Source organism: Eriocheir sinensis, chromosome 19, assembly GCF_024679095.1.
Source record: "Eriocheir sinensis breed Jianghai 21 chromosome 19, ASM2467909v1, whole genome shotgun sequence".
Classification (NCBI taxonomy): domain Eukaryota; kingdom Metazoa; phylum Arthropoda; class Malacostraca; order Decapoda; family Varunidae; genus Eriocheir; species Eriocheir sinensis.
This window is the reverse complement of record NC_066527.1, coordinates 8,632,685-8,660,191: the sequence shown is the minus strand read 5'-3', so window position 1 is coordinate 8,660,191 and position 27,507 is coordinate 8,632,685. Positions and strand designations below refer to the sequence as shown.

Below are 27,507 nucleotides of genomic sequence, written 5' to 3'. Positions count from 1 at the left end.
GTCTACAATCCAATCCAATATTGAACCACCCAGACCTCCAACATGATTAAGTTTCCACATTAATAGCTTGTGTGGTACTTTATCAAATGCCTTCTTTAAGTCCAGATACACACAGTCTGCCCAACTGTCCCTTTCCTGTATTATATCAATTGCTCTTTAATAGAAGCTGATCAGATTAGTTACACAAGACCGTCCTCCTCTGAATCTGAATTGGCTATTTGTTAATATACTGTTTTCTTCTAAATACTCCACCCATCTGTTTGTGTGTGTGTGTGTGTGTGTGTGTGTGTGTGTGTGTGTGTGTGTGTGTGTGTGTGTGTGCATTTATTTCTTGCAAAACTGCAATTTTTGGCAGACGGAATCACACCCCCAGTTTGGGAACCAATGGTATAGATGGAGCCAGTTATGGGAGATGGAATATAATGCAAACAAATGCCATGTTATGGAAATGGGGAAAAGAAAAAAAAGACCAAGGAAAACATACAGGATGGGAGAAGAAAACTTAAAGGTGGTACATGAAGAAAAAGATTTGGGAGTAACGATGAAAGACACACTATCCCCAGAAAAGCACATAAACAAGTTGTTTGGAGAAAGCTACAGAATGATGCAAAATATAAGGGCATCATTTCATTTTATGGACAAAGAAATGATGAGGAATATAAAAACAACACTGATAAGACCAAAGCCTGAATATGCTGCAATTATGTGGTCGCCTCACAAAAAGAGAAGGATATCAGAAAGTTGGAAAGAATACAGAGAATTACAACTAAAATGGTTCCAGAACTCTCGAATATGACGTATGAAGACAGATTGAAGGAGATGGACTTGACAGCACTGGAACAAAGAAGGGAGAGAGGAGACCTGATCACGCTGTATAAGTTGTTAAATAAGTTTGATGAGGTGGATAGAAATGATCTCTTCTTAACCCCTTCACTACAACCGGGCCAAAACCGCGTCCCGCACCTTATCTGGGATCACCGCGCGCTCCAAATTTCAAATGTCTCTATTGAAGATAACAAGTTTTCAGCCATAAACTCAACATAATCAACATGTATTATATATGAAAACATGCAGAATTAATAGTGCACATAAAGAAACTCACTACAGGCAGGCAAAACAGCACCCCGCGCCGTATCCGGGATCGCCACGCGCGCTAAATTTCAAATGTCACTATTGAATATAACAAGCTTTCAGCCATAAACTGAACATAATCATCATGTATTATATATGAAAACATGCAGAATGAAATGTTGCACATAAGGAAACATAATTTAGTTGATAATTTTGAGATGTAAGCATAAATATAGAGATAAAATAACTCATATATTGGCTAAAGCGAGCCAAGACACAGTATGCACGTCCTCGGATATGGTACGGGGCATGCAAGGACGCAGTATACCAGCCTCGTGTTGAAGGGGTTAACTGCTAGAATACAGGGGCTGAGAGGACATGGAAAGAAACTTAATAAAGGAACCTGTTTGAGCGACTTGAAAAAGTATAGTTTTCCACATAGAAGCGTTAACACATGGAACAGCTTGCGGGAAGAGGTGGTGGAGGCGAGCAGTGTCCAACAAATGAAGGAAAGGCTGGATGAATGTATATATGGAGACGGGACTATTAGAGCTTAGCTCGGGCCCGGTAGACTACAAATAGGTAAATACACACACACACACACACAGGACAAGCTTGACTTAATACTGTATAAATATTATTAGATCAAAACAATTAGGACACACAAACATCAGTGCTCCTAACGCTCAACATACACACTCACAAACACACACTCACAGGTTGTATATCCGGTAGTGGTCCTTGTGCCGTTCCTCCAGGAAGCGGCACACGTCGTCGATGTGGTTGCGGTACACCCCCTCCAACTTCTGGGCCGGGAACCCCATGGCAATGAGCCGCTCTGTGATGTCTGTGGGTGTGTGGCGGTGGCGGTGGAGGCAGCTCGAGTTAAGGAATATATCGGTTCACAATTTGGGGATTATTATTATTAGTAGTAGTAGTAGCAGTATTATTTAGGGTGAAGGAATAACAGTAGTAATAGTATTACAGTAGTAGTTGTAGTAGCAGTATTTTAGTAGAGGAAGCAGTTCATGGGTAGAAAGAAAAAAGCCTGTAAAGTACTGCTCCTATAAAAAAAAAATAATAACAGGCCAGAAGAGAGGTCATTTCTGACAGAGGTGTTTGGATAGCCCCAATAGTAGTAGTAGTAGTCGTATAGTCCATTTCATTCCGTCTGTCCACTCGCGAACGTAGATGTGGCACCTGCGCATTGTGAGTTCGTGATTGCGTGAAGATCAAATTTATATTTTCAGTGATATATTTAAATGTTTGTGTATATAAAAACCCTCAAGCCATCGTATATGAACCGCACACTGAAGATTTTCATCGATAATTACCATACAAGCACACGAAGGAACTTGTTTATCAAACAGTATAGTCTGATCATACTCGAATGTTCTATAGCCTTTCAGATACTCATATTTCATCTCATTCAGGTAAAGGCTACATAAATTAAGTGACATACGACTCTGCAAGTGTCTATACATAAGGCATTTTAACGTGTTGCATGTAAATAACATGGGTAGCCTAATATTCGAAATAGCCTAGCATCGCATTCAACAGTTATACTCTTTCATGTTATTTATGTTATTAATCATTATTTACATGCAGTAAATTATTAAGATAACCTTTATTTGCACATGCAGAGCCAGATGTCTTTTAATATATATGAAATGAGCTATCAATCAAAGAATTTGAAAAAACACAGATCGTTCGAGCATGATGTGATTATGTTATTTGATACAATCTTGTATTTTCGCGTGCTTGTATTTTAGATTATCGATGCAAACGACAGAGTTGTTTTTTGTATACGTAAATATTCAAATTATTATTGAAAAATAAGCTTGAATGTCTATCACAACAGTTGATTTTCACGCATACACGAACTAGAAATGCGCAGGTGCCACATACATCAAAATTCCCGCTTTGTTGGTGGCCAGACGGAATGAAACAGACTATAGTAGTAATAGTAGTAGTAGCAGTAGTAAAGTAGTTTAGCAATGTATGATGTAGAGGTATACCAGTGCGGTGTTCATTATATACTAGAATCAGACACAAAAAGATTAAGAACTAAATCATAAACCTGAAGAGGAAGAGAAGTGATGTTGGGACTGGACTATATAAAAGGGATTAGGGAAGAAGCTACAAGTATATGAATTCAGAGTAAAAGGACCAGAATTATACAAAACACAGTCCAGGATATTGTCTCTGCACAACAACCTTATCTTTTCACATCTTTTCTTTAATCACTTCCTCTGCCCACCCTCGCTTGACACACCACCTTGGAGCTTCAACTGGCATGGCTTCAAGGGGATCAAGTAATTCATCTGATAAGGACCCTGGTGTCAAGGAAATCCAATAATTGATGTGATAAGGCCTAGTTTGATTTTCCACTAACCACCCATAGCAACGCAGCAGAGATGAGCACCAAAACCACACACAACCATAGTACCGTAGCAGTGGTAATAATAGAAGTAGGGTTCTTTTTTAGGAAGTGAAGTCAAGGGCAAAAAATAAAAATATGCCTGCTAAGTACTGTCCCTGTAAAAGAAAATAGAAATGAGAGGTCAGGAGAGGTCAGCTTCAGATGGAGAGGTGTTTTGATAGCCCCAAGTTTACCTTTCAGCCACACCATGAAAGTAACCTTCCCCCAGAATGTAAAACAAGATAACCTAACCCCACCTTTTAGTGACCTAGCCTTACCATCCATATTAGCCTAAACAACCATGTAAAATAAATAAATCCCACCATGTAAAGTGGCATAACACTACCATCTGTATTAACTGTACTAACCTACCATGTAAAATAAACTGACCCCACAATGTAATGACCTAACCCTACCATGCGGAGTAACCTAACACACCATGTAAAATAAACTGACCCCACCATGTAATGACCTAACCCTACCATGCAGAGTGACCTAACCTACCATGTAAAATAAACTGACCCCACCATGTAATGACCTAACCCTACCATGCAGATTAACCTAACACACCATGTAAAATAAACTGACCCCACCATGTAATGACCTAACCCTACCATATCATCATCATCTCATCGACGCCAACTCCTAGGAGCTCCCACCAGGGGATGGCCACGGCAGAAGAGTTTCCATCTCTCTCTATTCATACACTCCCTCCTTGCCTGCTCAAAGTTTCCCACTGATCTTTCCCCCCTCTCCCTAACGTACTCCAGCACCCTATCTCTCCATTTCACTGGAGGTTGTCCTCTAACATTCCCTCCCTCTATCTCACTCACATACACCCTCCTGGTCATCCTACTCTCCTCCATTCGCCCCATGTGGCCAAACCACTTTAAACTCTGTCGCTTCACTTCTTCCACGACTCCACACTTCTTCCCTTCACCCCCATGACACATTCCAAAACGCTCATACACACTTTCATTACTCATTCTGTCCATTCTACTCACACCACAAGCACTCCTCAAATAACTCATTTCCACTGCCTGCACTCTAGACCTCTGAGTTTCATTCCAGGCCCATGTTTTGCTTGCATGTGTGAGTGAGGGTACTATTACTGTATTTATCAAATCCCTCTTCACCTCCATCCCTACCATCTGCATTACCTAACCCACCATATAAGATAAACTAACCCTACCATCTGCATTGACCTAACCCACCATGTAAAATAAACTGACCCCACCATGTGTCTTAACCTAATCCACCATGCAAAATAAACTGACCCCACCATGTAAAGTGACCTAACCCTACCATCTGCACTAACCTAACCCACCATATAACATAAAGTGACCTAACCCTACCATCTGCACTAACCTAACCCACCATATAAGATAAACTGACCCCACCATGTGTCTTAACCTAATCCACCATGTAAAATAAACTGACCCCACCATGTAAAGTGACCTAACCCTACCATCTGCACTAACCTAACCCACCATATAAGATAAACTGACCCCACCATGTAAAGTGACCTAACCCTACCATCTGCACTAACCTAACCCACCATATAACATAAACTGATCCCACCATGTAAAGTGACCTAACCCTACCATCTGCACTAACCTAACCCACCATATAAGATAAACTGACCCCACCATGTAAAGTGACCTAACCCTACCATCTGTATTAACCTAACCCACTATGTAGAATAAATTGACCCATATAATGTAACCCTACCCAGAGTAACCCAACCTCATCTGGTAAAGTACCCAACCAAACCCAACAGTCTATCTCCCTAACCTCACTGCATAAAGTAACCTAGCCTAACCATTTTAAACAATATAATTCTGCCAAATAACCTTAAAATTACGAGTACCAACCTAACCTCATCACCCTTACCATTGGCGCCATTAATAAATACTTGGCGCCACTATAAAAAAAATACGCCCATGGCACTAACAGGCTGGGGCAGAGAACTACACCCCATTAAGAAAGCTTACTAGCACTATGGATCAAGAGTATAAGAGAAACAATACTTTAGATTATCCAAACAATGCCAAATAATGTAACCTGATTTACCCTAACTTAATAACTAAATGGTGAAATGAAGAAGAAGGAAAAGAAGGAGAAGAATAAGAAAAAAAAGAAGAAGAAAGAGAAGAAAAAGAAAGAGAAGAAAAAGAAAGAGAAGAAGAAAGAGAAGAAGAAAGAAGAAGAATGAGAAGAAGAAGAAGAAGAAGAAAGAGAAGAAGAAGAAAGAGAAGAAGAAGAATGAGAAGAAGAAAGAGAAGAAGAAGAAAGAGAAGAAGAAGAAAGAGAAGAAGAAGAAAGAGAAGAAGAAGAATGAGAAGAAGAAAGAGAAGAAGAAGAAAGAGACGAAAAAGAAAGAGAAGAAGAAGAAGAAAGAGAAGAAGGAAGAGAAGAAAGAGAAGAAGAAGAAAGAGAAGAAGAAAGAGAAGAAGAAAGAGAAGAAGAAAGAGAAGAAGAAAGAGAAGAAGAAAGAGAAGAAGAAAGAGAAGAAGAAAGAGAAGAAGAAGAAAGAAAAGAAGAAAGAGAAGAAGAAGAAAGAGAAGAAGAAGAGAGGAAGAAGAAAGAGAAGAAGAATGAGAAGAAGAAGAAAGAGAAGAAGAAGAAAGAGAAGAAGAAGAAAGAGAAGAAGAAGAATGAGAAGAAGAAGAGAAGAAGAAGAAAGAGAAGAAGAAGAAAGAGAAGAAGAAGAAAGAGAAGAAGAAGAATGAGAAGAAGAAAGAGAAGAAGAAGAAAGAGAAGAAGAAGAATGAGAAGAAGAAGAAAGAGAAGAAGAAGAAAGAGAAGAAGAAGAAAGAGAAGAAGAAGAATGAGAAGAAGAAGAAAGAGAAGAAGAAGAAAGAGAAGAAGAATGAGAAGAAGAAAGAGAAGCAAAAGAAGAAAGAGAAGAAGAAGAAAGAGAAGAAGAAGAAAGAGAAGAAGAATGAGAAGAAAGAGAAGCAAAAGAAGAAAGAGAAGAAGAAGAAAGAGAAGCAAAAGAAGAATGAGAAGAAGAAAGAGAAGAAGAAGAAAGAGAAGCAAAAGAAGAAAGAGAAGAAGAAGAAAGAGAAGAAGAAAGAGAAGCAAAAGAAGAAAGAGAAGAAGAAGAAGAAAGAGAAGAAGAAGAAAGAGAAGAAGAAGAAAGAGAAGAAGAAGAAGAAAGAGAAGAAGAAGAAAGAGAAGAAGAAAGAGAAGAAGAAGAAAGAGAAGAAGAAGAAAGAGAAGAAGAAAGAGAAGAAGAAGAAAGAGAAGAAGAAGAATGAGAAGAAGAAAGAGAAGAAGAAGAAAGAGAAGAAGAAGAAAGAGAAGAAGAAGAAAGAGAAGAAGAAGAAAGAGAAGAAGAAGAATGAGAAGAAGAAGAATGAGAAGAAGAAAGAGAAGAAGAAGAATGAGAAGAAGAAAGAAAAGAAGAAGAAAGAGAAGAAGAAGAATGAGAAGAAGAAGAAAGAGAAGAAGAAGAATGAGAAGAAGAAAGAGAAGAAGAAGAAGAAAGAGAAGAAGAAGAATGAGAAGAAGAAAGAGAAGAAGAAGAATGAGAAGAAGAAAGAGAAGAAGAAGAATGAGAAGAAAGAGAAGAAGAAGAAAGAGAAGAAGAAGAAAGAGAAGAAGAAGAAAGAGAAGAAGAAAGAAAGAGAAGAAGAAAGAAAGAGAAGAAGAAAAAGAAGAGAAAAGAGGAATAAGGAGAGGAAAAAAGAAATAAAGAAGGGAAAGAAGAAAAGGAGAATGAGAACAAGAACAGGAAGAAGAAAAAAAAGAACAAGAAGAACAGGAACAAGAATAAAAACAAGAACAGGAACAAAAATAAGAACAGAAACAAGAAGAACAAGAACAGAAGAACAGGAACAAGAATAAGAAGAACAAGAACAAAAACAAGAAAAATAACAGGAAGAACAAGAACAAGAAGAACAAGAGCAAGAAAAACAAGAACAAGAAGAACAACAAGAAGAAGAATTACAAGGAGGAAAAAAAGTGTTCAAGTGTAAAGTTGACAATAGAAGCAAAACTTGGTGACATAGAAACAAGATAAAGATAAAAGATAAAAAGGCCAACAAGAGAGGAATTAAAACATTTGAGAAAAGACAGGAAGGCAAAGAAGAAGAAGAAGAAGAAAAGAGGAATAGGAGGAAAAAATAAAGAAAGAAAATAAAGAAAAAAAGACCAAGAACAAGAAGAACTAGAACAAGAAAAAATAAAGATGGAAGATAAAACAGCCAATAAGAGAGGAAGTAAAATGTTTGAGAAAAGACAGGAAGGCAAACATTTAGGAAAGGACAAGCGTTTAAGTGACACCAAGCCTCTAGAAAGGTCACGAGGAGGAGGAGGAGGAGGAGGAAATGGGAAATGAGGAGGAGGAAATGGAGAAAGAAAGGAGGAGGAGGAGGAGGAGGAAATGGAGAGAAAGGAGGACGAGGAGGAGGAAATGGAAAATGAGGAGGAGGAGGAAATGGAGAGAGAAAGGAGGAGGAGGAGGAGGAGGAAATGGAAAATGAGGAGAAGGAAATGGAGAGAGAAAGGAGGAGGAGGAGGAGGAGGAGGAGGAGGAGGAAATGGAAAGAAAGGAGGAAAAGAAGGAAGAGAGAAGAGGGAAATAAATGAACATAGAAGCAAAGATCAAATTAAACAAAACCGGGGAAACACAACACCAATAATAATAATAATAATAATAATATGTAATAGAAATTGAGGAGGAAAGGAGGAGGAAAGAGAGAAAGACATGAGCACAGAGAGAGAGAGAGAGAGAGAGAGAGAGAGAGAGAGAGAGAGAGAGAGAGAGAGAGAGAGAGAGAGAGAGAGAGAGAGAGAGAGAGAGAGAGAGAATCAGGTATCTAATATCTAAAAAATAAGACCAGGAAAATACAAGAATCAAGATAGACCATAGATTCACAGATGACTTAAGTGGTACTAAATGATTCTATGGAAAATTTACAGGAAATGATTCAAGAATTCCACAAAGATTATAAGCAGGTGTGAAGATGAAGATAACCAAGGTAATGCTGAATAAATAATCAGTTAGCTGGACAAAAAAGGTGACAATTGGGTTGCAATGAGTATCTTTTTAGGTTCATGGTACAGAAGAAGAGTCATACTACCACCAGGTCATAAAACTACCCATGGAAATGCCCCAAACTCTTATGAAAGCCTTGTTAAATACGTATGTGACTTGGGTGCTGCAATGTTAGAGAAATACACAACCCTAGGACAAACAATAAGTGAAGACCAAGCCCAAAGAAAAATGAATCATAAAGAGGAAGGGAATGAGCTGGAGCACTTTTGGTAAACATGGTAGTACTGTGAAGAGCTTCCTGCCACTAAGCCTAATGAAAGGGGTACAGTCAGTGTATCCTGTCAGTCCAAGGTTCAGTCTTGAAGTCTGTTACAAGGGTACTAATACTAGAACTATTACACCTACTTGAAATTTGTATCTATTTTTCCATCTATTACCATTAATTTTCATATTGACCCTTTACAAGTTTCTTCTGTACCTAATATAAATAGTAATAAAAAAATATATTAGTAAAAGATAATAGCATCATTTTTCTACTACAGACTCTTAGAGGAACAGATACAACTAGAGTAATAATATAAGTAATATAACAGATCAAAATCAGAGTTCCAGCACTCATGCTGTATCCCTTCTGGCAGTGGCTGGACCTCTAGCTGAGTGAGTAAGGGCGGTGCTGAGTGCTTGTTGGCAGGCAGGGTGTCTGGCATCTGTCACCCAGCACAATTGCATGGCTAGGCTTAGAAAATATTCATATTTATTTAGCTCATCTGTTACACAAGAGGTAAAGTTTTTTTGCCATCACTGGATTAAGGAGTGATTGTACAACGGTAACAAATTTCAAAACTCAATGTTACTGAAAAAGTAGGATAGTAATTATGGAGAACATTAGTCAGAGAATAATATATAATATTTGTACCACTCTTTCCATCTTCCCATGTCTCCTCTTATGCCTCACTTTATCTAAAATCTGAAAACACTGGTATTCTGGGAGACTTGAGAAACAAGGTTTTATTCTAAAACTGATTCCATAATTGCTGCAAATAACAATAATAAGGAAAAGTGGTATAAACATGAAATGTTATTTTCTGACTTCTACTTACTGTAATTAACCATTTTTTTTACCCTACCAATTTTTTAAATTGTGTTATAGTTGTACAATCATTGCCTAATCTGATGAGGTCAACAAAATTTACCAATTTTGTGTAACAGTTTAACAGATGAGCTAAGCTAAGATATATGAATATGAACCTAGCCCAGTGTGTTAGGCAACAGACACCAAACCCACCAATAGCTAATAAGCAATGTCCTAACTTGGCTAGGAGCTGAAGATCCAGCTGAAGTCACTGGACTACAGTAATGGCAATGTAAGCCCTGTAACAGACTTCATGGCTCACTCTAATATAAGGTCCAGAAATCTGGTACCTCAAAAAATATTTTGAGAGAAAGCTAAGAAGTGAAAAGAGAGAAATGGAGAAAAATCTTGGTTAAAACAGTGAGACAGGAGGCAAGCATCATGTCATGGATCAGAAAACAGGCAAAGGTTGAGGATCATATCATGGATTAGAGGACAGACAAAGGTTGATGATATTTTGAAGACGAGTATGGCTCGGGCAGGTCACATCATGTATAGATCTGATAACAATGTGTAGAACAGATGAACAATGAGATCAATAGAGCAGCAACCCAGGTGTTGTAGAAGACAGGGCAAAGAGGACTAGGTGGAGGGATGGAATTAAACCACTTGCCAGAGCAGGATTAACCCTAGAACCACATTGCCGGGTGATTTTCTCCCGACTCTCCTAGGTTACTACGTAGTTAAATATGAAGAAAGCGCGGGAACCAGCTGGCCGCCTGTGTACCCGCAGGGTTGTGTGAGACATCGTGAAGGGTGGGTGTGCGCCCGCGCCTGGAATTTTCCACGGCGAGGGGAAAACCGTTATTTCGGGAGAATTTCTCCCGACGATGTGGTGAACGTTAGACATTTTACCCGGGTGAAATTCTCCCGACGATGTGTTTACCTGTAACTATTAGTGATATCTTACGTGTGTTTCTTTTCAGATATTTAGTAATTATTACAGATAAACAGAAAATATGGCTGCCCGAGGCAAAGTGCTGACTGAGGAGGAACTTGTGGAGACGATGAACAAATCTGGTTTCCTCTCAGTAAATGATAGCTCAGATAGTGAGTGTGTTGATGACCTGGAAGAATTTAGAGATATTGAAAGTGATGTGGAAGACAATTTTTTATTGTATTTCATCATTCCATGTTGAAAAAAGTCATTATCAGCTCTGGAAAATATATATATATATATATATATAAATCACAAAAAAAATATAGCCACTTTTCGCGTGCATCCCATACAGTTACCTGTGGCAGTAGTGGGCTGCAACTGACTGAGGCGAGGGGCCAACTACCTAGTAACTAGTGTACCAAAGGAGAAGTCACCAGCTGCAGTACTTTTTTTTTGGAATTTTTTTTCTAAACACTTTTTCAAATTTAGTCAAATTTAGGTTATTCCTTATTAAGGTCAATATCAATATTAAAATAAAGTACAATTTAAGTTTATAAGTTTATAATCTATAGTTTAAGAGTTCCTTTTTCACTGTAAAACTTGTAATAAACCTTAATTGAAAACTACTATTTTTTTTTTATTTTTCAAAACCGGGTAAAATTCTCCCGGCGATGTGGTTCATGTTCCTCAAAAACAGCGATGGGGTTCCAGGGTTAAGTACACACCACGAGACAGGTGGAGAATGTTGGAAAAGGACTTTGTCATGAAGTGGACCAGAAATGGCTGATGATGAACATGTGAAGGAAGAGAAGCAAAAGAGGGAAAAGGAGAAAAGAATGACTGAGGGAGAGAAATAAACAAAAGGGCATAGAGTGAAAAAGGGGAAGAGGGAAAGAAGCAGACAGTAAAATACACAATAAAAAAAGCAGACACCAAAAAATACAATGCAGGAAAACAAGAATAAGAAGGGAGGAGGAGAAAGAGGAGGAGCAGGTGAAGAAATGGAGGCGAAGAAATGGAAAGAGAAGAGATGGGACAATGGACACACAAGATGAAATAGCAAAAAAACACAGAAAATGAGAAAACCCTGAATGATAGCAATATTACAGGACAGGAGGGAGAAGAGTGGAAGGAAGGAGAGGAAATGATGCACAAGACAAAACCACAAAAAAAGGGAAAAATGGAAGAAATTAAACAGAGGACATGGAAAAGTAGGAAATAAAGAGAAGGAAGAGAGAGAGGAGAGGAAGGAAGGAGATAATGGCATAATGAAACCGAAAACAAGGGGAAAAAAAGGGATTAGATTAGATTATTGGGGGATTTGGTCTTGGCCGCAACTGCAGGGTCATGCGGCGCCGAATATAAGATTAAATAAACTATACTTTGAAGGGAAAAAAAGGGAAGAAAAAGGGAATAAACAAAACAGGGAACACAGGAAAATAGGAATAAGAATAGAAGGAAGGAGGTATTTTGACAAGGATGTGATTGCCTCAGTGCGTGTGAATAGGGAGCTGAGTGAGAGCTTTGGTGTTGGTGTTGGTGTGGGCATGAGACAAAGGTGCATGATGTCACCATAGCTGTTTATAGTTTACATGGAACATTGTATAAGAAAAATGAAAGCCAGAATAAGAGAATTGAGCCCTTATTAAACATTCCAGAAAACACACATATTTAACAAGGCTTTCATAGGAGTTTTTTATACCATGAACTTACAAAAACACTCATTAGAACCTGACTGGTCTCCTTTTCAGCCTTTGGAAATAGTTGATGTGAGAGCCAGAAGCGTCAAAGAGTGCCGTTCTTAGACCCAAGGGTGAAAATGAGAGGCACGAAGAAGTCTTTGGTAGCAGGTCTACTTGCAGACATTACCCTAGTGTTGGCAGTAAGCGAGAGGATGCTGCACAGACTAGTAGATGAATCTGACAGGATGCGTAGGTGGAGAAAGTTGAAAATAAATGTTGACAAGACTAAGGTTATGGACAAAAGCACATAACCATACAGTTAGGGCAAAGAGAACAAGAGTGTAAGATCTGGCTGGAAAAGAAGATGGAGGAAGTAACTGAGTTTAAGTACTTTGGGACAGGTCTATGTCAGCATGAAGAGGAGTGGGAGGGGGAGAGCAGTAAAGGGCAGACAGGTGCATTGTAAGAGAAGGGTGGAGAGAGCAGTGAAGGGCAGACAGATGCTTTGGAGTTATGAAAGGAAAAAGTATGAGCATGTGGGTAAAGAAGAACCAGCATTACCCTCCCAACTCTGTCACATGCACCAAATATATTAATGTAGTATGTAGCGCAGCAATCACGAATACACCAGTCTAAAAATAAAGTGTATGTGCAAATATATCTAAGAAGGTGAAAGTGAAAAGATAGACCAGAGAAAAAAATGTAAAAGACTGTGAAAAGGAGGCCAGCAACAAGTCAATGTGAAAAGAAATACATCAGGGGGATCACTGCAAAGGCTACCCCAAAAAAACTACATTGAAACGGATCAGACGCACTGGAAATGAGATACATAAGAGGTGCAACAGGGGTGTCACGGTGGGATGGAGAAACATAATAAAACAATGTATAGAGGCTTGGTATGGTTGAAACAATGAAGTGTATGGATTGTGGAGTGCCTGAATGAGTGAAGTATGGTGTTCTGAGATGGTGTGGACATGTGATGAGAATGAATGAGGATGATATTGTGAAGAGAGTATATATGTAAAGGCAGGGTGAGGGAGGGGTGTCAAGGGGAGACCACCAGTGAAATGGATCAAAAGAGTGGACGAATATTAAAGAGAAAGAGTTGGCTGGCGAGAAATTGAGTGTACCAAGAGGGAGTGTCAAAGCAGAGAAAGATGGAGATGCTTCTATCATCACCATCCCCTTGAGTGAAGTTTCCATTAACCTGGTACCAGCGACGGGCCAAATTTGTGGCTTTACCATGTACCAGCAACGGGCCAAATTTTTGCCATGATATAAACCCCAAAAATAAATGATGCATAAACTGATCACAAATGCGTTGATATATATTATGAAATGGTTTGCATGAGTGATGATTTTTTTATTATTCTAGCTTAGAGGGGCCTTTAAGAAACATGATCCCCGCAGCTACTGGGTTAAAGAACAGAGCATTGGAGATATAGACAAATAGTAAAATATATACGGTAGGTGGGAGGAGAGAAGGGGGAGGAGGAAAATGAGGAGGGGATGGAGAAGAAATAGCACATGACGAAGAGCTTAAATCATGTTGGGAAAGGATGAGATAAACCAGAGAACAGAAGATAAAAAAAAAACATGAAAGAAGGAGAGAAGGAAACAGGACACTGGGTTTCACTGCAAGAAGTGTATGCAGTAGAAGTGTTTATGTCATCCTCAAGCTACGTTTACGATTAGAAAAACTCATCTCAATTATAGAGTACAGTTCTGGTCTTCTCATCAGAATGTTAGAATCCGTGCAAAGGGGAATAACAAAAATTACTAATGGGTTGAAAATTTTCTAAAGAAGGATAGCTTAAACATTTATATTTTCATTAACTGGAAAAGCAAAGAGTGTGTGGAGACGAGTAAAGTTTACACATAGATGAAGGGCTTTAATAAGAGGGATATTAATTATGTTAGAGTGGTAAGAGAGCCAGGTAGGACACATAGCAATGGGTTTAAGATACATAAATTCTGATTCAACAGACATGGGCAAGAACTGGTTTTCTGATAGAGTGGTGGAAGAGATGAGCAGGCTTGGCAGTTATATGGTGAGTGTCAATATGATAGATTCACTGAAGAAATGGTTAGATGAATTCATGGATGACATAACCTAACATAACATAACCTATGCAAGCCAACTGACATCTTACAGACTCCATTATGAGAGAATGTGAGAAAAGGAGACAGAAGGAGAGAAGCAAAATAGGACAAGAAAGCAACACCATAAAAGACAAAATAAAATAATACAGGAAAATAAAAATAAGGTAGCAAGAGAAGGAAGAGGGAGAAAGGAGGGAGGGAAAGATATAGGAAAACATAGCAATAGAAAAAGAAAATATGAAAGAATAAGAGAATACAGGACAACAGGAATAAGAAGAGGAGGGGGAAGAGAGAAGAAAGGAGGGAAGAAGAAAAAAAGACAGGGGCATGACAGTTTAAATGAGAATACCAGGAAACAGAAATAAGAACGGAGGAGGAAGAGGAGGAGGAGGAGGATAAAAAGAAAGGAAGGAAGAAAACGAAAAGAGAAGACAACAAAAACGAGAACAAGAGAAAAAAAAAGCGAAAAACACCACGAAAAGGGAAACAAGGAAAGGGAAAACAGAAATACGAACGGAGAAGGAAGAGGAGGAGGAGGATAAAAAGAAAAGAAGAAAGAAAGCAAAAAGAGAAGACAGAACAAGCAGAACAAAAATGAGCGAGAAAAAATAGCGAAAAAAACACCACGGAAAGGGAAACAAGGAGAGGGAAAACAGAAATACGAACGGAGAAGGAAGAGGAGGAGGAGGATAAAAAGAAAGGAAGGGAGAACACGAAAAGAGAAGACAGAACAAGAACAAAAACGAGAATGAAAAAAAAAAGCAAAAAAACAGCACGGAGAGGGAAACAAGGAGAGGGAAAACAAAAATACGAACGGAGAATGAATAAGAGGAGGAGGAGGAGGATAAGAAGAAAGGAAGGGAGAAAACAAAAAGTGAAGACAAAGCAAGCAGAAAAAAAATGAGAATGAGAAAAAATAGCAAAAAAAACATCACGGAAAGGGAAACAAGGAGAGGGAAAACAGAAATACGAACGGAGAAGGAAGAGGAGGAGGAGGATAAAAAGAAAGGAAGGGAGAAAAAGAGAAGACAAAACAAGCAAAACAAAAACGAGAACGAGAAAAAAACGAAAAAAACACCACGGAAAGGGAAACAAGGAGAGGGAAAACAGAAATACAAACGGAGAAGGAAGAGGAGGAGGAGGATAAAAAGAAAGGAAGGGAGAACACGAAAAGACAGAACAGGCAGAACAAAAATGAAAGAAAAAAAAGCGAAAAAACACCACGGAAAGGGAAACAAGGAGACGGCAAACAGAGCAGAGGAAAACAGAATAATACTAATAATACACAATGCACTCCCCTGTCTCCATGGGGTGTGTGAGGGGCCTGGCAGCGCCCTAGACCCTGCCACAAACAGGGGGAGCAGGGTACACCAACACATCCCTCACAAACACTTCAGAAACACACACACACCCTTCTTCTCATCCCCTTTAAACGCACTTCACGGCACACACTTCACCCCCACGCACCTCAGAGGACACACAGATCCCCGCACTTCACATGGACACTGATAAATGGACGCGGGAGGTCACAGAAACACTAGAATTTCACTTTAAACGAAGGTGGAGGTGAGGAGAGGCAGGGTCGCCACCGCCATATTCCGCCGATTTTGACGTTATTTCAAAGGATACAGCTGAGATCGAGGTCGTAGCCATCTTCCTTGAACCTTCTTTTCCTCTTGGACACCAGGTTGCGGATGCCCTTACTCATGGTGCCGACATAAGGGCAAAAAGGAGGAGAGAGCGAGACACAGCCACCACCATCACCCCGTAGCCATTGCTGTCTGTGTCCTCCCCCCCCTGTCCTCCTCCCCCCCATTAACTGACTCTCTTTTTCCCCTTTAAAGCGTCACCATTTATCCCTGCACCCTTTATTTCCCCTAGTTTACTCCCTTCATGGTCCCTTTCTGCCTGGTTGGGTGTGTGATAGGTCATGTTTGGTGGGTTGGTGTTGATATTTATTTATTTACACGTTATCAGACTCTCATTTGTTATTATTTGGCTGGTTTTTTACTTTTTTTTTTGGTCTCGGTTCTTTTTTCCCCTTTAAAAGCGTCGATTTCTTCCTGCGTTCCCTTATTTCCCTGTCACCACTCCTTCCTTTAGTGTTAATCTTGTTTTTCCCCTATAAGAAGTGTCAATTTATCCCTATATTCCCTTGTTTTCTCCATTCACTAATTTATTTTTCTCTCTATCTTCTTTTTCCACTTTCAACGTCGATTTTTTTTCTGTATTCCCTCATTTCCCTGTCTCCCTTTCTTACTCTTTTGTTACTTTACATTTTTCCCCGTCAATAATTTTATCCCTATACCTTCCCTACCTTCCTTTTTTTCTCTATCTTCTTTCTTTTCCCTTTAAGCGTCAATTTCTTTCTGTATTCCCTCATTTCCCTGTCTCCCTTTCTTACTCTTTTGTTTCTTTTTTTTCCCCATTAATAGTTTTATCCCTATACCTTCCTTCTTTTCCCTCCTTCACTCCTTTCTTTCTTTTTTTCTACCTTCTTTTTTCTTCTCTCTGTATTCCCTTATTTCCGGCCTGTCTCCCTTTCTTCCTCTTTTGTTTCTCTTCTTTTTTTCCCCGTCAATAATTTTATCCCTATACCTTCCATGTTTTCCCTCCTCCACTCCTTCCTTTTTTTTCTCTATCTACTTTTTCCACTTTAAACGTCGATTTCTCTCTGCATACCCTTATCTCCCGGTTTTCTTTCTTCCCTCTGCATTTTTTCTTTTTTTCCCCGTCAATTTATCCCTGTATTCCCTATTTTTTCTCCCTTTTCTCCTTTTTTTCTCTATCTTCTTTTTCCCTTTTAAACGTCGATTTCTTTCTGCATTCCCTTATTTCCCTGTGTTCTTTCTTTCTTCTGGTGTTTTCTCTTTCCTCTTCAAAAAGCATCAAGTTATCGCTGTATTTCCTTTTTTCTCTCCCTTCACTCCTTTTTATTTCTTTTACTTCTATTTCCCCTTTATAAGTATTAAATTACCTCGGGATTTCTTTGTTTCCCCATCTTTATTCCGTCCTTTCTTGCTTTTCTTCTTTTTCTCTTCAAAAGTGTCGATTTATCCCTCAATTCCTTTATTTCTTTACCTTCATGGACCTCCTCCTTTTTTCTTCTTATTTTATTTTCCTCTTTAGATATGTTGATTTATCCCTATATTGTATTTACACCCGTGCCTTAACACATTCTGTCTCTTTTGGTGTTGTTTTAAAGAATATATTGCTTATTTGAGGGGTTTGTATACATGTTTATGATGAGTTTACATGTCATATGAGATCTTGATTTGTTGTTATATATAGATTTGTTTCTTGAGGGGTATTTTTAGTAACGTCAAATCAACCCTGTATTCCCTTATTTGTTAGTCCCTGCATCCGATCCTTTATTTACCCTACTCCTTATTTCCTTTTTAAGTCCTTTCATCAATATCGAGACTAATTCTATGTTCTCTCTGCTTCTTTACGGGCAAAAAAATAAACGAGGGAGGCAAAATAGAGGGAAGAGGAGGGGAGAGGAAGGAATTAAGGAGAGAGGGGAATCTCGAGTTAATTAAAATAAAAAAGAGATGATTGATTGATTGATAGTTTATTGTTGCAGGTAAACAACAAGGGAGAAGGGAGGAACATGCCATCCCAACCCCCAGGCAAAAAGAGAAGACCAACATATTAATGGGTGTTGTTTATATGGTTTTCTTCGTGCATACATAGTGTAATTAATGTTCATATGCTTGTGTTATATCTGTTTATTTAGGCCAATGCTACGGATCTGAGCACCGCAGCCACGCGCACCAATATAGCCTATGCATGCACCAAACTTTACCATCAGCTCTTCCTTTGTTATCTGTGACTTGCCTTGTTTTCTCTCCCTTGTTTTTCTTCTATTCACAAAGGGTAGATGTATCCCTGCGTTTCCCTATTTCCCTCTCTTCCCAGTCTCTCTAAATATTGTGGTGGGTAAATTTGGGGCGCTCTCATTGTCCCTTTGGCCTGTGGTGGGTATAGTATAAGTACCAAGAAGTATATGATATTCGGGTTACCACAATTAACCACCACCCTATTTATTTATTGATAAACTCCAAAAGGGATATCGAACCGGAGCCCGTAGCTATGCCTGCCAACCATTACGCCATGAAAGCGGCTGTTTATGTGCTCAAGAATGGTGTTTATTTGCTGGTTTGTGTGTTTATTCATTCATTTATATATACATGTAGCCTACACGTACGTTATCATATATTTCTTTTTATCTTATTTGGTGGATTTATTTTTGTTTTTCCTCTTTTAATTTTCTTCTTTTCCCTCATTTGTATTATTAAGTCTTCTGTGGCTGTATTCATTTCTTCGTTTCGTTTCGTTTTCCTCCTTTTCCTGTTTTCTATATGCCTCAGAGCGATTATTATTATTATTGCTAGTAGTAGTAGTAGTAGTAGTAGTAGTAGTAGTAGTAGCTAGTAGTAGTAGTTGTATTGGGTCTTTATTGCAACACTCCCTCTATTGCAACACTTCCCCCCCCACCCCCCCCCGCGAAGCTTTCCTGCAAGACTGAGGGAGGGAAGCAGGCACGGGAGATATATTTATGCCATTGACGCCTCCTTGTTGCTGGGTACACGTGAATGCCTCCACCGCCGCCCTAGACACACGCACCGGCCCTAGACTTCTTCCTGACACTCGCAAGCAAATTTCCCTAACTTCTTCCCTACCGGCGCAAGCAAATTTCCTTAACTTTTTATTTATCTATCATTGAAAGCATTGTAGTTTATGCCGTTATTCAATCTTCATTAGTTTTTATTTTTTTTATTCCTTAGGTTTATTTTCTCATCTTCCACATCTAATGCACCGGTCCTTTTTCCCTATAGCCCTATATCCTATAGCAAGCAAATTTTCCGGAACTTCTTCCTTATATTCGAAAGCATTGTAATTTCTTCTTTATTTCACATTTATTTTTATCTTGTTTTTTTCTGTCTTCCTTTTTCAACACATTTATTGCAGCGTCCCTAAACTTAATATACCCAGCCCGGCTTCGCATGCAATTAATTACATTTCCTTATTGAAACTTTTCCCGCCCTCTAATTTAATATTTTCCTCGTTATTCTACTTTTATTTTGTATAATGGTTATTTTGCTTTTTTTTATAATTTTACACATTTATTTCAGCTGCTCTCGCAAGCAAGTTTATTTAACTTCTTTAATTCCTACACTCAAGCATTGCACTTGCCATTTTGAATCACTTCGTTAGCCCACCTTCATTTGTTATTGTTTTTTTTCTCTTTCCTCCTCATTTTACATGTCTATATCGCATCTTTCCATTCATTTTTCCTATTGCCTGCTATACATATTCCCACGGCACTAAAGCATATAGTACGTAATGTCATTTTTATCGCTTCGTTATTCCACCTGCATTTGTTCTTTGTTCTTTTGTATCTATTTTTCATTTTACACGTTTATTTCCCATTCGCCCATTCTTTTTTTTTTTTATCAATTTGCTTTCGTTCATAAATCGCCCTAAAAATACTTTTCCCTAAACTTTTTCCCTACTCCCGAGAGCATTGCAACCCTAAGGTCAGTATTATAAGACACTTTCGCTTCTCACATCAGCTATTTCTAAAGCCCAAAGAGGGGTCAGTCGGGTTCTAATGAGTGTTTCTTCAGGTTCACGGTACAGAAGAAGGGTCAGACTACCACCAGGGTCATGAAACTATTCCTGGAAATGCCCACAACTCCTACGAAAGCCTTGTCAAATATGTGTTCTTGGGCGGCGAAATATCTTATAATACGATGGTTAACTGCACACAATCCTATTAATGTCTTCCCTACTACAGAGGTTCACCTTTTTTTCTGCTCATAGTTCTTCCGCATTTTTTTTTAATGATTAGTGTGCCTCGTGGTGCTGCTTAGAGTGCTGACATACGAATCCGCGGTCACCCGGGTTCGAATCCCAGCTGTTCATCCTTACCTTCGGACGGCATGGTCAGTGAAAGAATAATCTTGGAACACTGTTGCTAGGTTCATATAACTATACCCATGAACTTAAAGACGAGGTAACATCATGCCACTATCTATTCCTCTCAGTGTGCAGAGGACATGCAAAACACGAACTATATAACAAGAAAAAAATACAGCCATAGCTAGCTTCGCCCTCTACAATCACGCCTCATAACCCCCACCACCATACGTAACAAAAAATAATAATAAAATGTTCAATAAAAATGGCGTACACGATTTTTTTTTCACATAAGAGGAAACAGTTCAAGGGCAAAAAAAAAAAAAAAATAAATAAATAAAAAAGCCCGCAACTCACTGCTCCTACAAGAGTCAAAAGGAGTGGCCGAATGATAGGATTCGATTTAATCATCTCGAGGATCATGAAATTTCCAACAGCTTCTACGGGAGACTTTGCTTACGCTCAGTGATGTTTGGGAATACGTGCCTTGTTGATATAGCTACTCTTCACTCCTTCATCCTTTATATCTACTCAGTCTTTGTGTGTCCATGCAGCGCCTCCATACCCGCATATATTATTTTATTTCTAGGTCAGCCTCGATCCCTGCCCGCATATATATTTCTTTAAGTCCTTATTGTCCCTATATATTTTTCTAGGTCCTTATTCTTCCTACCCGCATATTCTTTTTTCCCAAACCCGTTCTGCGCTCTCAAACTTCTTCTCTAGCATGGCCGCCGCAAGTCTACGGGAAAACAACAACCACTGACTTATAATTAGAATGACTTCACTTATCGGTAAGGGTCGTTATAAGAGAGTAATGACACGTCTTTTCATATATTTATGGTGCAAAATATTTCCCTATCTGCTGGACACGCACATATATTCATTCCTTAAAATTTTTCCCTACTGAGCTCGCGAATCTTTTCCAGTATGGCGCTGAAGTAAAATACAGTAACAAATAGGCCTCTTATGTGTCTTCGAAATAGCTTTATACATATCATCACAGAATATAAGTTTAGACAACCCATATTATACTGGCTTATACAGCATACACGAGTACAGTTTCCCTATCAGACAATATATACTATGGGTACGCATATTTCTCCGTATATAACCTACTTCTCCCGGACTCAAGAAAATGATCCCCATTGTGGCAACCGCGCAGAGGAACACGTCGGCCTCCTTTGTGCACCTTTGAAGTTCTGCTTAAAATGCCGATACATTCTCTTTGCAACAATAAACTTCAATCAATCAGTCAAGACCACAGTGTGAGCTGCATAAGTTCTTTGTCGCTGGGTTGCCGCTATCAGTCTATCAGTTAATTCAAACACCGCCACACTCGAATACTTTCCCCATTTTTTTTATCTCGCTCGCTGTTCCCTCATCATACTTTTTTCTGTTCTTGATCCATTTTTTCTTTCTTATTTTCTTTTAATAAACAAACTCTTTTCTTGCACTACTTTCCATAATTTGCTTTTTCTTCCAATGTTTGTCTTTCCCAACACTAGAGAATTTTCCGTAGCATGGCCGAAGCAAAGGAACACAAAAACTCATATATATATATATATATATATATATATATATATATATATATATATATATATATATATATATATATATATATATATATATATATATATATATATACCAGTAAACGTCACTTGAAATAGCTGTTAAAATCACTAGAAAATACATTCCTACTAGTATGCAGTAAAATAACTTCCTAACAATGTTATATCAATACAAAAAAAGTCTATACAACACACCCACAGGCATTCCCTAGCTAGGTCCTTACCCTACAAAAACTTCCCTAACATGTCCGTCGCGGATGAACAAAGACGTGGGATGAACGCCTTTACCTTCAAAATCATGCAGGGAATGGCTGGTAAGATCACCATAATAATAAATACACCTGCTATATCGTATACATGATATGAAATGCTTTCAACGCTCTAATATATTTTTCCCCTAGAACTTTCCTATCCTCGAAAATCTTCCCAAGCATGGCCGACGCAGAACATTCGATTTATATATATATATATATATATATATATATATATATATATATATATATATATATATATATATATATATATATATATATATAAATAACTTAAAATTAAATACCTGTACGAGCAATCACAACATAAATGAATACGGTTTCTATTTGAATACGTATTGTCCGAAATAAAATGATTCCAATCTAAAAAATCTACGTATAGTATAAGGACGTATACCTGTATACATGTATGTAACAATTATTTGACTCAGCAACATATTAATCAAAATGCCGCTCATAATATTAAATTCCTGTTCTCCCTTTAGCACTTGTCCCCTACCATTGTATCTTTTTAGTTTCCTGGTGCTACTTACACATGTATCATTAGTTGTATAATCACACTCTGTACTGCCTGGGGGTTGGGGTGGCATGCTCCTCCCTTCTCCTTTGTTGTTTTACTTGCAACAATAAACTATCAATCAATCCTTTGTTTATTTGAGGATATCCCTTCTCGTGAGTCATCAGGGCACTGTTTGCAGAGACCTTTCGACGGATATCCTTACTCTCTGGAACGCTCTCATAGCAACTGAGTCATGTTTTTTATTTCTGATTCATTTTTACACCGGCGGATGCAAAGCTGTGTCACGGATTATTATTATTACTATTATTATTATTATTATTATTATTATTATTATTATTATTATTATTATTATTATTATTATTATTATTATTATTATTATTATTATTATTATTATTATCATTATTATTATTATTATTATTATTATTATTATTATTATTATTATTATTATTTTTATTGTTATTATCATTATTATTATTATTATTATTATTATTATTATTATTATTATTATTATTATTATTATTATTATTATTATTATTATTATTATTATCATCATCTTTACTGTTTGCTGTTTCTGGGCGATATCGCATCAAATTTATGAGAACTAAGATTAGGAGAGAGAGAGAGAGAGAGAGAGAGAGAGAGAGAGAGAGAGAGAGAGAGAGAGAGAGAGAGAGAGAGAGAGAGAGAGAGAGAGAGTTTCATCATCTTCGTACTCTTCTTCATTTTCGTGTTGGGTTATTCTTCACTTTCCTCGCCTTCGCACACTATACATGACCTCGCGATTGGGGTCAAATTACCAGCATTTCCAGGCTGCTGTCCCCTCCCCTCCCCGGCAGCGGCCCACAATGGGGACTTGAAGTAATCACAGTAATAAATCAGCCACACTTGTATTCCTCAACGACTTAATAAGAAGACTCAAAACATTGGACCGATGAAGGCCGCAGATGGTTCGTCCCCCGCCGCGCGCGCTCGCCGGATATTTCAAAAACTCTACAGCATTTACCCCGTCACGAAGTAAACAATCCCCCTCGCCGAGTTTGTAAAATACCGCCATGACTTTCCCTGTGACGTGTATTCAATGAGCCGCCTGTCTTTGGGGTACAGGAAGGGACACCGTGGGAAATTTAGCGAACAATGTCTGCCGCTGGCCACCTGATGCAGCCTGTCTCCGAACGCGTGGGAGGAATGCGGAAAATTCACTTAAAATTAAACCTTAACCAGTAATACAGTGACAAGTAATAACATAAATCAACACTTTTAAAACTATTACATCACCTGACGCTGTGTTATCCCCACAACTAGCTCAGATACATGGAAAATAAGGAAATAAATGAAACACCGGATGTAGTCGTGGCCAGAAATTGGAACGTTTGCTGAGGGGGTGTTCGCATCCTGCCTGACCCCGGATATGACCCCCTCTTGCCCCCCTGCCAGCCCTCACACCCTACCCCCCCTGCCCCCCTGCCAGCCCTCACACCCTACCCCCCCTGTCCCCTGCCACTCTGCTAATATTCCTCAACCCATTTTCAAGCTTATCGATAATCATCCCTAACTGGGCTACCTGCCTTGCTACAATACAAGCTGGGTTTTTTTTTCTCTCTCCTCCTGTAAAATTTGTTGTGTTCGTGTTCTCTTCTTATATGGTTCTTTATGTTGTTGATGGTAGTGAAGGTGGTGGTGATGCTGGCGTTGTTGTTGTTGTTGTTGTTGTTCTTCTTCTTCTTCTTCTTCTTCTTCTTCTTATTATTATTATTATTATTATTATTATCACTACTACTACTACTACTACTACTACTACTACTACTACTACTACTACTACTATTATATATTCTTATACTAGGCTACTACTACTACTACTACTACTACTACTACTACTACTACTACTACTACTACTGCTGCTATTATATATTCTCATACTAGGCTACTACTATTACCATTACTACTACTACTACTACTACTACTACTACTATTACTCCTACTACTATAGTATTTCCATTTGAAAGTGGCCGGTGGTGTGCCAAGTCAGTTTCATATTTGTCAGTTTAATTAATTTGATTTTTAATACCACAACACTTGACAACGTTGTATTCCAATTCTGTCAAGTGTTGTGGTATTTATACAAAATCTTTATTATTATCCTAAAAACTAAACAATCTTAACACTATATGACCTTATTAGATTATCCAGTTATTTAATTAAATTCATTTAAAGGTAGCAAATTGCTGACATATGAGAGGAAGCGAGAAGTCTTGAGAGTGTGGCAGAGATGTGGGGCGGGCCTGACCCGCATAGGCCTACACGCCACCGGCCACTTTCAAATGGAAATAATAATAATACACACACACACACACACACACACACACACAATAATAATAATAATAATAATAATAATATATTATTATTATTATTATTATTATTATTATTATTATTATTATTATTATTATTATTATTATTATTATTATTATTATTATTATTATTATTATTATTATTATTATTATTATTATTATTACTATGATTATTATTATTATTATTGTTATTATTATTATTATTATTATTATTATTATTAGTAGTAGTAGTATCACTGGTAAACCTCGATTATACACGTTTAAAGAGAACGTACCAGACTATTATTATTACCTATTATTATTATTATTATTATTATTATTATTATTATTATTATTATTATTATTATTATTATTATTATTTCAACCCGACGAACAGCACCCTAAATTGGCGGTAAAGGATAGTGCGTAACCTACTGGAGCTAAACTAATAACCCACAGCTGCTGAAATCAGGGGCGTGGAGTCGGAGTTAAAATTTCCGACTCCGCCTCCGACTCCGGGAAATTTTAAAGTTGCGACTCCGACTCCGGGAAATTTTAAAGTTGCGACTCTGACTCCGGGAAATTTTAAAGTTGCGACTCTGACTCCGGGAAATTTTAAAGTTGCGACTCTGACTCCGGGAAATTTTAAAGTTGCGACTCTGACTCCGGGAAATTTTAAAGTTGCGACTCCGACTCCGGGAAATTTTAAAGTTGCGACTCCGACTCCGACTCCGGGAAATTTTAAAGTTGCGACTCCGACTCCGACTCCGGCCCCCCTTCCCCTCCCCCTCAACTTCATTTTTTTTTTTTTTAGGTGCTACCTGTAGCCCCAGTCCTCTTGGACGGTCCCAGCCAGAGAATAGTTTTGAACCGATCGCACCTGTGGTTACTTCATCAGCTAGCCATCTCGCTCTCCTCCCTTTATATGATCCCCCATCCCTCAGTTACATTAGTTCACACAATGGTTGCCAATTTTGTTAAGTCTGAACTTTCTGTCTCAACTACATTTGGTATGTCGTTTTTAGGCCACTTGTTGAAATATTTTCATCCTTGTGGTTCCCATTCAAGTGAGGGACGCACTTACGCCACAAGAATGTCTTATCTATCATTCCAGGAATTAAGTGCAACGGAAAATAGCAAAGTGTTTGCTTTTACAATAATGCATCACGATATTTAGGAAACTTGGGGTGGCCACCCGCACACCAGTACTGTAAGCTTTAAAATAGGGCCTCTTCCACATGCATTCTACAGAGCACACACACACACACACACACGTCACACCATCACCAAAATTCGCAGCACTCTGGTATCATATAAGTACGTACGTTATTAATTATTAGTTAATGTTTTTTTTTCCCAAATTTAACAAAGTATATGATTCTAAATTGTTCAGCTATTCTCTTTTATTATTTCGAGTTATGGATTTTGAAATGAACGAACTTTTGGGGAGCGCACAGGAACGGTCACGGTAACATTAGGGGAAGGATGGGTAAAGTGGCCACTCTAAGGTTTGATGAATTTTTATTATACTTTCTTAATCAAAAACTATAGAAACATATGCCAATAGTAACTTTAACTTATTAATAACTCAAGTTTCAATTCCTATTGTATTTTTTTTCTTTTTGTTTTAAAGTGTCCCCATGTTACTTAAAAAAATCTAATAAGTGGCCACTTTGCCCGCCTAGGTTGGGTAAAGTGGCCACACCTAATACAAACAAAACTCACACTCAAGCTCATCCTCATCTTCATCACACCCGGCGCACCCTTCATGGGCCCACTTCTTACATGTCAAGCATCTAATCCATCCTTCATTGTCTTTCGAGTTTGAGTATTATGCCTCGTTACAGTAGAAGCATTCTTCGTCATCATCCTCTTCTTCTAATTCAAAACTTTTTGTAAGAGCTGCCTTTTTAATCTGAGTTTTCTTCTGGCTGCTAGGCTTATGTTTTTATGAGGTGGGAGGCCTTTTTTCTCTACCTCCTTTATCTTCCTGACCTCCTCTTCTTTTTTTCTATTTATCTATCCTTATTAGTTCATTTTTATAAGGACTAGATGTTATAACAGCTACTCTGCCTTTTTTCCTATTTTGCTTCCTTTGCTTCACAAAGGTTTGTTTTGGTAAAGGAATAACTTCTTTTGGACTTATTGCAAAAGAACTTACCACTCCAAATGGGTTGAGTAAAATCTCATAATGTGCAGTGAATAAAAAGTCATTGGCGGGCAAAGTGGCCATCTGGCCATTTTGCCCGGCAATGACGCCATTACAAAATCTGTTGTCAACCATCCAACCTACATGACTTAGCGTTTTCAAACTACATAATTTAAAAGCTTATTTCACGCTGATTAAACACCACTAGAGCAAATGATTATAACGTTACTTTTTTTGGGGGGGCATAATCAACAACTTGCACCACTTACTAAAATCAGACATGCGAAAAACGAAAAAATTCGTTCAGAAGTAGAACAGTGAAGCCTCATGCTTCAAAGTCACAGACAACAATGACGTCATCAGTTGCGACTGTTTTGCACGGGTCCCGCTGGCTGCAGCACTAACACATTGCAGAAAACTCAAATGGCCACTTTGCCTGCACTGGCCACTTTAC

The 27,507-nt window shown here is 38.3% G+C and overlaps 1 protein-coding gene and 1 long non-coding RNA gene across 14 annotated transcripts in view; both read right to left on the bottom strand.

The window, feature by feature from the left end:
- Positions 1–16,092, bottom strand: part of LOC127000654 (phosphatidylinositol 3,4,5-trisphosphate 3-phosphatase and dual-specificity protein phosphatase PTEN-like) — a 110,818-nt gene extending 94,726 nt beyond the window's left edge. For all 13 annotated transcript variants that reach the window (XR_007754368.1, XR_007754367.1, XR_007754369.1 and 10 more), the window contains exons 1-2: positions 15,925–16,092; positions 1,789–1,918 (exon numbers count right to left, since the gene is read on the bottom strand). Coding sequence is in view for 10 of the 13 variants with exons in the window: in XM_050864620.1 (XP_050720577.1) it covers positions 1,789–1,918; positions 15,925–16,003 (209 nt within the window). In the remaining 3 variants the exon portion in view is untranslated. The remainder of the gene's footprint in view (positions 1–1,788; positions 1,919–15,924) is intronic.
- On the bottom strand, positions 1,936–5,604 carry LOC127000658 (uncharacterized). The gene is made up of 3 exons (XR_007754374.1): positions 5,111–5,604; positions 4,098–4,861; positions 1,936–3,965 (listed from the first exon to the last, which is right to left on the bottom strand). It is a non-coding gene; the product is annotated as an uncharacterized LOC127000658 (long non-coding RNA).
- Positions 16,093–27,507: the final 11,415 nt, after the last annotated feature.